Source organism: Sapajus apella, unplaced genomic scaffold (assembly GCF_009761245.1).
Source record: "Sapajus apella isolate SASKATOON/1434 unplaced genomic scaffold, GSC_monkey_1.0 scaffold73, whole genome shotgun sequence".
NCBI classification, from domain to species: Eukaryota; Metazoa; Chordata; class Mammalia; order Primates; family Cebidae; genus Sapajus; species Sapajus apella.
The window spans coordinates 9,107,357-9,120,485 of NW_022437013.1; the positions used below are offsets into that span (position 1 = coordinate 9,107,357).

General features: G+C 39.0%; 1 protein-coding gene across 1 annotated transcript; it reads left to right on the forward strand.

The window, feature by feature from the left end:
- Positions 1-516: 516 nt before the first annotated feature.
- On the forward strand, positions 517-12,241 carry SERPINA7 (serpin family A member 7). The gene is given in 4 exon segments (XM_032250963.1): positions 517-558; positions 4,268-4,434; positions 4,436-4,884; positions 12,168-12,241. Coding segments are annotated over 4 exon segments (732 nt in total).
- The last annotated feature ends 888 nt before the right edge of the window (positions 12,242-13,129 follow it).

Genomic DNA, 13,129 nt, shown 5'->3' on the forward strand with positions numbered 1-13,129 from the left:
AACAATGCCCCTTCCATGATGGAAGTGGTCCAGTGTAATCAAGTTCAAAACATGTAGCTTGCTAGTCCTCCTGAGTAATAATGTCATATTGGAATCTTAGTTTTGGTATCTGCTGAAGCTGTAGCCAAATTGACTTTGGTGGATGGAGGTCCATGATTCTGAGCCCATTCATAAACTTCATCCTGGCTGCCATGACCACTTTCTTCATGAACCCTCAAGTAAAGACAAGAGTGTCTGAGAATGAGGCTGACTGACATCCACAGAATGCATCATCTTATCCCCTTGATTACTAAACTCTGCTGAGGTTGTTCTTTGGTGAATATTCACATGAAACCCAAATATCTTTATATTGTATGCTCATTTGCAGAGATAGCCACATATACCTCTTCCCCACATTTTTTTTATTACTTATTTTATAATCATGTCCTTTCCAATGGACTTCCAGTCAAACTGTCAACCAATGTTTATGTAGTGGGGAAATTTATACCTCTGTCCCCATGGTTTTCTCTATGCAAAATGAGCAAGGTTCTCTGGCATTCCTTTTCATTTTGGGTAAAGGTATGTCCTTCAATAAGTGGCTTTTATGTTAAGGTTAGCAACAGCAGTTACTGCTGTTTGGAGACAAGTACTATAACTGATACAGACATTGATAAGAGAAATTAGGTTTCATGCAACAAAATTTAAGGAAATCGGAGAAATTTGAAATTGATTATCTGCCCCGGTAGGACTAAAGGCAGTTAAAAAACTCCATTTGTGTTCTAGAAGGGGGATATGGCAGCCCATGAAATGAAAGAGCATATCATTTAAGTGGTTATCTGAAATGTAAAGCCTTTGGAAGGCCTGGATTTGGAAGACCTCATTGCTGCCACAGACAAGTCTGAAAAATGTAAGTAGTTAATAGATTGTGAGGTGAAGTGGATGCTTATGATGGCGCTAGAAAGCTTTTAAAAAGAAGCCTAAATTATTGCTCAGAAGCCTAATTTATTTGCTTAAGTGCTCAAGGAACATATGGAAGACAGGAATATGTAAATAGAATTTCTGGAGGGCTAAGTTAGCTAAATCCTATACTCACCATTTGATCCTGTGTATTACCAAATTATAGAATTTGTTGATTTCTCAGCTTTGATGTCACTTTTGTCAAAATTAGTCACTGAAATGGAAAGAGTAAAAATTCAAGAGTAGTAAAGTTGAGAGAGTTGAAAGAACCTCAACTCCAAATGCCAACTGAGCCTCCCTTGCCAGCAGAAGGAGTCCTACTCTGTGTCCAATGCAGCTGTTTCTACTTTGCTTAAACATCCAGTAATTTCCTGGCCTGTGATACTTAAATTGCAAGAAGAAGCCAGTTTTCTTAATGCCACAATCTCATACCTATTGTCTACAGACCTGTTAGTAGAGTAAGATCCCATCATTTCTCTCCGGACTGGGGTGGAGAATCAAATATCAGGTCAAAACAATGAGAACAATGTTTACAAACGGAAAGAACTGTTTCCAAAATAAAACTTGTGTGAAAATGATTATGAGGGTGTTCATTTAAAGAAGGAGATATATAATTTTAGATCTGATTGAATTTATTGATATGGTAAAACTTCCTAGAGAGTCTATTCAACGTGCTACTCTAGCAGCTTTACACAAGACTGAAATTATTGTGATAAATATGTTTGCAAGGAGATCTTACACCTTCTCAAACAATTGCATCTGAAGGAGAATGTATTAGCAGAAAGTAGAAATGAACAACAGTCGTGGGGAGAGATAAAGCTCAGGGAACATGGAGCCTCAGAGTTGAGGTGAGGGAGTATAAGATAACGGAAGAAAGGGAAGAGAATTATCTGTTTCTGGATCCCCACTTTATGCAGGGCACTACTACAGGAGCTTCTGGACATCACCTCTAAATTTCATTTTATACTCTCAATTGCCACATGACATGGGAATTATTATTATTTCCACTTTAGAGGTGAGAAAACTGAGGTTCAAAGATGTTAAGTAACTTGTCCCAAATTACACAGTTACAACATAGAGACATGATAGGAGTATAGGTCTAATGCCTGTGATGCCAGAGCACAGGGCAGGGGAGTCTACAAAGGGAACAGTACCTTTCTCTTATATAGGAGGTAAGTCCTGCTAGCAAAGCTCAGCTGAATCAGAAGCAGGAGAAAACAACCTGTAACGTTGTCTGACTATGCCACGAGGGCACAGGTTTGGAAATTTTCTTTTTACATAATCTATTGCTGTTTTTTCTGTAGGGACTTGCTGTAGCTGAGAGAGCAGACAATGTGTTATATTACATGGACTAACCTCACAGCCTAGAGACCTGAGGTTGTCACTCCCTTTCTTTGGGACACATGTACCAGTGACCATCACATTTGTGAGGCCTGCTCTCTTCAATATGGGCAGTGGGTGTCAGGTAGTTAGAAAGATCTCTTGGGTTCAGGACTGATATTTACTATCCAGCTCTGAAACCACAGTGCTGACTGTGGTGCTTTCCACATAGTGGGAGGTTAGTCTATGTTTTGTTAAGAAGAAATAATGGTACACAGAATCACCCTCTATCTAACCGCCAATGGCTTCCCAGTGCCCCCAAGGTAAAATCTGCACTATTTATCCTGGCTTCTAGTCTTACCATAGACTGCATTTAGTTTTAGCTAAAACTAGCCCCTCATTCCCTGTCTCCCCTCGCACTACAAATTAACACATACATTGTTAATGTAATACTGAAGCTGGAAGTATCTGGAATCAGATGCTTCACAAAATGCCACGCCCGTAGTAAATACTCAAAAGCAGGAGTTGCCATTTCTGCTGCTGCTGCTGCTGCTACTACTACTACTACTACTACTACTGGAGCTAGAAAATTTCAGAGTCAGGTTGAAATCAAGTCTCCTGGCTAAGCCCAGTTCTCTTTGTGGCCATTGCTTCTTTACATATAATCAGGACACAGTTAATACTAGACAGTGGAATCTTTAATTTCATTCTCCTTGACTTCTTCTGCATCCTCTTTTGGAGTCCTGTGACCAGGGGAGGGTACAGGGAATTTTAGTAACCAGAAGACAGGGCTTGTTTCCACCTTAGCAGACATATATGTGTGCAGCATCAGAAGTCTAGGACTGAAAGCTACCTTTAGCATCATTTCTTCTGTGAATGCATGTATAATTTCTACAGAACCTATTATAGAGGATCACTCAGCCTCTGCCTTTGTACAACTTTCCCTCAAAAAACTGCCAATCCCTGTACTGTTTGGCCCAATAGTGAGATTTTTTTCCTGCTGCCCCTTGGTGCTTTTGCCTGTGATCCTCATTCTGCCTGCTGAAGACACTCTTGCTAGCATGGACCTAAACCCCTCAAGCTCTGACAATCCTCTTTCTCTTTTGTTTTACATGAAAGGTCTGGCAGCCAAAGCAATCACTCAAAGTTCAAACCTCATCACTTTTTTTTTGCTTTGTTCCTTGTGGCCTTGACTTTGTACATCAGCTTTGAAAATATCATCCCAGAGTTAATGCTGGGTTAATTTGTAACTAAGAGTGCTCTAGTTTTGCAATACAGGACATGCTATAAAAATAGAAAGATGTTGCTTCCTGAGAGATGCAGGTGGATTCTTGGGCATTTGTTGTAAGTATCTTTTTTCTCTTGGGAATCTTTGAACATCTCTATCAACAAGTCAGAGTGCCAAATAACCAAGTCAGTAAGCCAGAGTCCCAAACCAAATTCCTGGCTCTAGGGGCAAAGTTCTAAGTGTGGTCATCTAATAATTGGCCTTCTTACCAGCCCCAGTGACTTTTAAAGAAACAGGACTCTGATGACAATGTGGAGATTCTATAGAGTGGTGAAGAAAGTGGGGGTTGGTATGGAGGGTATAGGAGACAGTGTGACCTGTTAGGAGCTGATATAATAGTTCAGGCCATAAACTGAGAGGCAGAGGTAGCAGGAATGAAGAGAAGGGAGAAGTTTTGAGAGCTATTTATGAGTTAGTATTCATAAGACTTCATGCTTCACTAGATGTGGGGACTGAGAATAAAGGGAGACTCTAAGATGATTCCCAGGTTTCTGGCTTAGGTGCCTCCATAGACAGTGATGTGATAGACTGAGATGTGGCATGAAGATAAGCGAACAAGCTTAAGGGGTAGGGAGATGATATGTTTACATCTGGCAACTTTGAGATTTTCTTATTTAGACTGAGGTCTGTGTGAACCATCCTGGTGGATATATCCAAACGGCAGCTGATTAAATGGCTACGAGCTCAGGAGAGCAATCTAACCTAGAGAGGTACAGTTTCTAGCCATCATTCCTCTATCTGGTTCTCTTGGTATTTGGGCTTCATGCCGCAGTCCACTGTGCACCACCTGAAGGCAAAGTAACTACCTGCCATTCACCCCAACAAAATGCCACTCTCTATACAATGTCGTCCATTAATACTGACTTTGCATTCAACTTGTACCGGAGTTTCCCTTTTGACCCCAGATAAGAACATCTTGTTTTCCCCTTTGAGCCTTTCTGCAGTTTTGGTTCTGCTTTCCTTTGGGTCCTGCTCCAGCACCCAAACTGAGATTATGGAAACCTTGGGGTTCAACCTCACAGACACTGCAATGTTAGAGATCCAGCAGGGCTTCCAGAACCTGATCTGTTCACTGAATTTCCCAAAGAAAGAATTGGAATTGCAGATAGGAAATGTCGTCTTCATTGGGAAGCATCTGAAACCACTGGCAAAGTTCTTGGATGATGTCAAGACCCTTTATGAGCCTGAAGTCTTTTCTACCGACTTCTCCAATGTTTCTGCAGCCAAGCAGGAGATTAACAGTCATGTGGAGATGCAAACCAAAGGGAATGTTGTGGGTCTAATTTAAGACCTCATACCACACACTATCATTATCTTAGTGAACTATATTCATTTTAAAGGTAAGACTTTCAGATGTCAATTTCCAGTCTAGGGTTCAGATACTTGGGTGGAGTGCTGAGGGGAGATCATGGTCTTTTATTACTGGCATCAGTAGGTGTCCCTCATACCACAGTGATCTTCTGCACTGGACATAGCTGTGAATAGTATTGGATCTTCCAAGATGGACACACCGCTCTGTGAATGAGTCCAGAAAATTTCTAGGGAGAGCGCCCTTTCAGAAAGTGGGTGAAAATGGTATGAACATCTTGCTCATAGTTGGCTAAAGATTTATGATTTCCAAAAGATTTGGTGAAATGAGACAAGCTTGTACTTGTCAAGTAGACATATTTGTATGTAAAGCCTACTGTGATTCGCACTTGCTGTGTACACTTAGGCATGCTACATACACACTTTTATCATGTATTATGCACTCACTGTGTACCAAATATCATCCTACATGTGTGGTATACACACACTGTCTCATCCAATTCTCATAAGTGCCCAAGTTCACACAGTTAATAAGTTTTAGAGCTGATATTCCCAGCAAGGTCTGTGTGAATCTAAAGCTGATGCTTGTAGAAACAAGAATCTTGTGACTATTTTCTAAAGGTACTGTGCTCTAATGATTTCTCCTGGTTCTATAGTGTATGTCAGCCACATTGCTTGGAGGAGTTAACAATTGTTGGCCACAAACCACACATATACAGATTGGCTAAAACAGCAGAAAAGATGTGTTGTCTCATTTCACCCTAGTGTGTTGGATATCCTCAAATCTTTTAATGGAAGAGAAAACTATGGATCTGATGGGCTTAGTGTGGTGTAGTAGTTTTCAACACAGACCATGGAGCCCAACAGCTCTGGGTGTGATTCCTGACCCTGCCACCTGTTAACTGGGAGACCATGTCAAATGATTTTCTCTGTCTGATCCTCAGTTACTTGTAAAGCAGGTTGATTTGTAAAGCTGGTACCTAACTCTATGGTGGTCTTAATTACTAGATGACATGACTAATGGAAGAGTTCTTGGTGGCACTAATATCAGTTTAAAATAAACACCTCTCTTTCTTTGTGTTTTAAGACTTTGGTTCTGCTTTCCTTTGGGTCCTGCTCCAGCACCCAAACTGAGATTATGGAAACCTTGGGGTTCAACCTCACAGACACTGCAATGTTAGAGATGGTGTGAAACAATTCTGTTTTTCACTTTCAGTACAGTATTTAATAATTTACATGAGACACCCAACACTTTATTATAAAATGGGCTTGTATTATGTGATTTTGCCCAGTTGTAAGCCAATTTGATATATGATGGAATTGGAGTAACAAATCTTTGGGGAAATGATGATTACATCTATACTGGCAGTAGAACAATAGACTCACTTATCATGTAGAAAAATTATGAGAACCTTACCTTTTGTCACATACTAGAATAAATTCATGATGGATTAGAGACTCAAATGTAAAAAGTAAACTTATAATATTCATAGCATATCTTATAAAGTAACAAATAGGGAAGGATTTTTGAAATAATAACAAAAGTAAAACACATACAGAAGAATACTGGAAAATGTAACCTCCAGAATTGACAAAATGCATCTTAAACAAAGTAAAATATAATTATAGACAAGAATAAGATATTTGCAATAAGTATACCAGGCACATGATTAGTGATATAATAAATGCCAACAAAAGCAATAAGAAAATGGCACATATCTAAGAGAAAAAAATGGCAAGAATTAGAGAAACCAGTGCTGATGGAGAAAAAATATTGCCCAATACACCTATGGAAAATGCTGGTAACTGGACCTTTCAAAGATTAATTGAAACCATATCCCTGTAGATGGGGCCTATGCACATGTGTTTATTAGTTGGTTGGTTTTTCTGCTTTGCTTTATCTTAATTTTTTCTTTCTATTGTAGTATATGATGCATACAAAATGTACACAAGTCATAAGTATTTAGCTCAATGAATTTTAACAAACAGAACATATTCATGTAACAAGCACCCAGATCAAGAAAGAGAGCCTTATCTATGCCCCAGAAGCCCCTTTCATGCCACCTGATGCTTATTAACCTCCCAAATGTAATTATCCTGATTCCTAATATCACGAATTACTTTGCCTGTTTTTAAATATTTACATAAATTATATAACATACTCTTCTGCTGTTTTTCTGCTTTCCATTCAACACTAGATGATTGCTTATAGTTACAGAGTTTTCAGTCTTATTGTTATATGGTGTTTTGTTTTATGCAAACACATTTTGTCTATCCCTTCTAATGTTGATGGATATTTACGCAATCTCTAGTTCGTGGGCTTTTATAAACAATATGTCTCTAAGCATTATTAAGCAGGTCTGCTAGTGAACAAATGTTTGCTTTCCTGATGGGTGTAAACCAAGGGATGGAATTGCTGAGTGATAGGGTATGCGTATAATCAGCTTCCATAAAAATCCCTCTATCTTTGCCTGAATCTGGATTGTTAGCATCTAGGTGCATTCTGTTTGATTGGCATTTTCCCCCTGGGAAAGCTGTTGCAAATTCAGCACGCCTTGCAAGGTTAACATATCTATCAATTTGGGTTCTTACCACTTTCCCGAGGTGCCTGTGTCTCCTAACAGGGGAAGTCTATGTTTCCTAAGACTCTCCCTGGGGAAGTCTTTGTTTCCATGGAGTCTCAGGAGGTAAAGACTTCAGAGTAGCCTTAATAGAGTATATGGAATTCCACTCTGCTTTTCAGAGACATTTCTACTTATATTTGGCCTCCATTCCTGTACAGCTTTGGAAATCAGCAAATGCCTTGAGCAGGGCTCTGGTTGTGTGATTGAGTCCCCCCATGTCTTCAAATTTGTCATTCATTTTCCTGTGAACACCAAAAGCTCACCTAGTTTATTGATTTCCCAGATGCTGCCTTTGGCTGGAACTGGCAAAATCTCCCTGGGAGTGGGGGGAACAACAAATTACAGATTCTCAGTACAACTTGGAAAGATTTTATTCTCTAGAATCTTTGTCCATTTTGTCCTCATTGCTTCTGCAGGTTTCAGATACATTTAAAATTAGATTTTAATAATCTATCTGGCTTTTCTAGGTGTTTTTATAGAAGCACTGACCTACCAGGAGCTACTCCATCTACGTGAAATGAGAAACACTTATGTGTTCTTTAAAATTTTCCAACGTTATTTGAATGTGTAGAACCCGCTGAAAACTACTGTCTTGGAGAAACATTTGCAAGTATATACTTAGAGACATATGCCAGGAAGTTCTGCAAACAACTGAAATATCCATCAATAAAGGAATGGATGACTAAATTCTATAATAGTAACATCCATATGATGGAATATTGTTTGAGCACCCAAACTGATAAATTAGAACTACATGTCTAAATATGAATATATTTCAAAAATCTCAGAAAATAATGCTACCTTTTTCCTAGAAATGGGTCCTGATCCAAATCCCAAGAAAATGTTATTGGATCTCACTCAAGAAAGAATTTGGGGTGAGTCCATAGTGCAAAGCAAAAGCAAGTTTATTAAGAAAGTAAAGGAACAAATAATGGCTACTCCATACACATAGCAGTGGCATGGGCCACTCAGCTGCTTGTACTTATTGTTACTTCTTGATTACATGCTGAACAAAGGGTGGATTATTCATGAGTTTTTTGGGAAAGGATTGGTGAATTTCCTTGAAGTTGAGGGTTCCTCCCCTTTTTAGACCATTTAGGGTAACTTCCAGACATTGCCATGGCATCTGTAAACAGTAGTGACTCTGGTGGGAGTGTCTTTTCACATGCTAATAGATTATAATTAGCATATAATAGGTAGTGAGGACAACCAGAGGTCACTTTTGTTGCCATCTTGGTTTTGGTGGGTTTTGCCGGCTTCTTTACCGCATGCTGTTTTATCAGCAAGGTCTTTATGACCTGTATATTGTGCCTACTTCTGATCTCATCCTGTGACTGAGAATGTCTAATCTCCTGGGAATGCAGCCCAACAGATCTCAGCCTCATTTTACTCAGCCCCCTATTCAAGATGGAGATGCTCTGATTCAAGTGCCTCTGACAACCTGATAAGAACCAAACTGAAGAGCAAAACAAAGTATAATACTATTTACATCACTTAGAACGCCATACAAAATAATACTTTAGTTCTGGAGCTCTCTTGTAAAATGTGGTGACTATAGTTAAGAATAATGAATTGTATACTGGAACATTGCTAAAAGAGTAAATTTTAAATGTTCTTGTCACAAAAAATGATAACTATGTGAAATGATGAATATATTAATTAGCTTGGTTGTGGTAATCATTTCGCAATGTGTGTGTGTGTGTGTGTGTGTGTGTGTGTGTGTGTCTATATATATATATATGTCAGAACATTGCATTGTATAATAAATATATATTTTTATTTGCCAATTTTAACTCAAAAATATTTTTCAAAAATAATGCCTAAATAAGTCATGAATACACATATATGAAGTAAAAGTATAAAAATGTGAACTGGAAATACATGCATCAAATTTATGTTAATGCTTACTTCTAGAGGAAGACAAGTGGTGATGCGATTGAGTAAAGGAATAAAGAGGAAGTCAACTACATCTACAATTATTTATTTCATTTTTATTTATTTCTCAAGGAGTAAAAGAAAATATAAACATTTTTTAGTACTGTGTGATTGGCATCTGGGTGCGGTTATATTATTCTCAGTACTTCTCTTCAGGCTTGAACCTTTTAAGCCTTAAGAAAGAAAACTCAGTTTAAATATAACCTTTCTGGTGAAGTGATTACTGATTCCTAAAGAAAACTCTGTAACTCTTGTCTAGCTATGCCCATAGGTTTTCCTACCTGACATTTATTGTTATAGCACTAATGACAACCTGTTTTAATAATCTATTTGCTCACATGTTGCTACTTCTATATTAAAAGTTACATGAAGAACTAACTCAAAATAAGGTGAATAATTTAGGCTGAGTGTGGTGGCTGACACCCGCAGTCCCAGCACTTTGGGAGGCCGAGGTGAGTGGATCACCTGAGGTCAGGAGTTTGGGACCAGCCTGGCCAAATGGTGAAACTCTGTCTCTACTGAAAATACAAAAATTAGCTGGGCGTGGTGGCACACGCCTGTATCCCAGCTATTTGGGAGGCTGAGGCAGGAGACGGAAGTTGCAGTGAGCTGAGATCGTGCCCCTGCACTCCAACCAGGGCAACAGAGTGAGACTCTGTCTCAAAAAGTTTTTAAATGGTGAGTAATTTAAGAGAATTAAATCAGAATAACAAGAGGTAGGGTCCAGGCATGAATACTTTTAAGCCTCCTAGGCGATTCTAAGGTGCAGCCAGGGCTAAGAACCACAGGTATTCCTGAAGAGAAGAAATTGGGTTGCCCTTGTTATCTTTTGTGTCTAACACATACTACAAGGAATGGCATAAAGCTAGTTGTTTGGCCTCTGTCATCTTAGAAGAGCACCTGTGGTACTCCTGTTAATATTAACTTACATTCATCCATTTCATAAGATAATTAAGGAACAAAAGTAAGTCCCTAGCAGCTACAGACTTGGTGAAAGCAGCATGTGCCTCTGGAAGGTCATCTTAAGTCACAGCTTCCCTCCTCGTTCCAAGGGATTACTTCCTTGAAATGTCTTGTCTGGTCCTGATCATAGGTCAGCTGATCATTGACTGCATGCTTTGCATATAGCATCTGCTTTGGAAAAGGTGATGGATTATAGCATACAAAAACAAATGTAACTGTATTTTCTGAGGCCAAATAACTTTCACATGTAGTTATTTAAAATTCCTCTTTCTTATAGTGACTATGTTGGCGAATTTTTTGTCAACTTGACTAGACTGATACTAGTTTTTTTGTTGTTATTGTTATTGTTAAATACCAGTGTAGATGTTGCTGTGAAGTTATTCTTTACATGTGATTAACATTTACATCAGTGGAATTTTAGTACAACATATTACCCCTCATAATGTGAGTGGGCCTCATCCAATCAGTTGAAGACCTTAAGAGAAAAGATTGAGGAACTCTCCTGGGTCTCTACTTTGCCAGCCCTGCTGATTTATTTCAGATTTGCTAAACTCACAATCACATAAGCCAATTCTTTAAGTATCTCTCTCTCTCTCACTCCATATATAATGCTTCTCTTGAGCAATCTGGGTTTGGGGACATCTCCCTGAAGTAGCTTTTGAAAGTTTAAAAAATGTTGCTTTATTTTCCTATAACTGCATTGAATTTTGCTCTTAACCACACAACCCTTTTAATTGCATGTCAATGTATCTAGTCACGTCAAGGCAAAGTTAGTCACTTATGAACTTTTCCTTTCTCTTTTGGGTGATACATTACCATGTTCAAGCATTTCTCTCACCTGTTTCCTACTTCCCAACCCTCACAATGATTTTTTTTAACATAACAGCTTTATTGAGATATAATTTGTATACCATGTAATTTTCTCATTTGAAGTATATAATTCAGTGTTTTAATATATTCACAGAGATGTGCAACCTTCATTACAATCAATTTTAGAATATTGCCATTGCCTCACCTGGAAATGAAAAACTTAGTATAACAAACAGCTAAGTTTCAGCCAATCACAAACAAGTATTAATAGGATTCAGCCAATTGCAGCAGCCAATTCATTGTAACACGTCCAAATAAGGCAGATGCTCTGGTGTGGTCCATCAGGTGGCTTCTTTGCTTTGCTTGCCTGTTTAGCCTTTAAAACCTCTGCCCAAACTTCTGGACAGGTGTCTCTGAACCTTTTCTGGTTCTGAGTGCTGCCAAATTCATGAATTGTTTTTTGCTCAAATAAACTGTTAATTTGTCTAAAATTTTTTTGCTAACAGTAATATTGGGAGAATTGAACTCACTACAAAAATGTCTAGCATATGTTCTGTTTAGCTCCTAAAAATAAGATTGACATTTCATTTAAACTTATCAACTAATACAACTCCAAAACACAAATGCCCTAATCATTCTCTAGTAGCTGTTCTCCAAGAACAGAGGTGAGTTTTTAATGAAAGTGATTTAATTCTTCTTCACAACATCCCTGGGGATGGCACGGGGAAGCCTTAAAAAAGTCAGGTTTTATTGAAAACAGTATCTGAAAAAATAGAATTGAGATACACTAATACTCCTCTGAGCACCAAAAACTCCTAGATGTGAGAGATCTTGCTTAGTCAACCCTAATTTGGGACAAGAGTTTGCATTTGATCACATCCAGTGATGACATGTACTTTTATCCTTTTCCAAGCTCTTTTCAAGGATCAGCATATCTGATCCTGAAAGCATCCCCGGAGGCCCACTTTACTGTCATGTTACAGATGAAGAAACAGCCCAGAGGAGCCAGCGGACTGAGGACCCAAACCCTCTTTCCATGCTCCACACAGATCTGTAAAGCGAGTGACCTTGACCCAAAGTCTGCCATCCACACCGTTCCAGACCCCAAAGACTGATCTGCTCTTTATTTTCACACCGATTGGAGACTTTATTTCATTTGCCCATGGTAGTAGTTCTCTTTCTTTCTTTTTTTCCCATTTATTTATTTTATTGCATTTTAGGTTTTGGGGTACATGTGAAGAACATGCAAGATTGTTGCATAGGTACACACGTGGCAGTGTGATTTGCTGCCTTCCTCCCCATCACTTACATCTGGCATTTCTCCCCTTGCTATTTCTCCCCAGCTCCCCACCCCACACCGTCCCTCACCTATTTCCCCCCAACTGACCCCAGTGTGTAGTGTTCCTCTCCCTGTGTCCATGTGTTCTCATTGTTCAACACCCGCCTATGAGTGAGAACATGCGGTGTTTGATCTTCTGCTCTTCTGTCAGTTTGCTGAGAATGATGGTTTCCAGGTTCATCCGTGTCCCTCAAAGGACCCAAACCCATCGTTTTTGATGGCTGCATAATATTCCATGGTGTATATGTGCCACATTTTCCCTATCCAGTCTATCGTCGATGGGCATTTGGGTTGGTTCCAGGTCTTTGCTGTTGTAAACAGTGCTGCAATGAACATTCGTGTGCACGTGTCCTTATAGTAGAATGATTTGTAATCCTTTGGATATATACCCAGTAATGGGATTGCTGGGTCAAATGGAATTTCTATTTCTAGGTTCTTGAGGAATCGCCACACTGTCTTCCACAATGGTTGAACTAATTTACACTCCCAACAGTGCAAAAGTGTTCCTATTTCTCCACATCCTCTCCAGCATCTGTTGTCTCCAGATTTTCTAATGATCGCCATTCTAACTGGCGTGAGATGGTATCTCAATGTAGTTTTGATTTG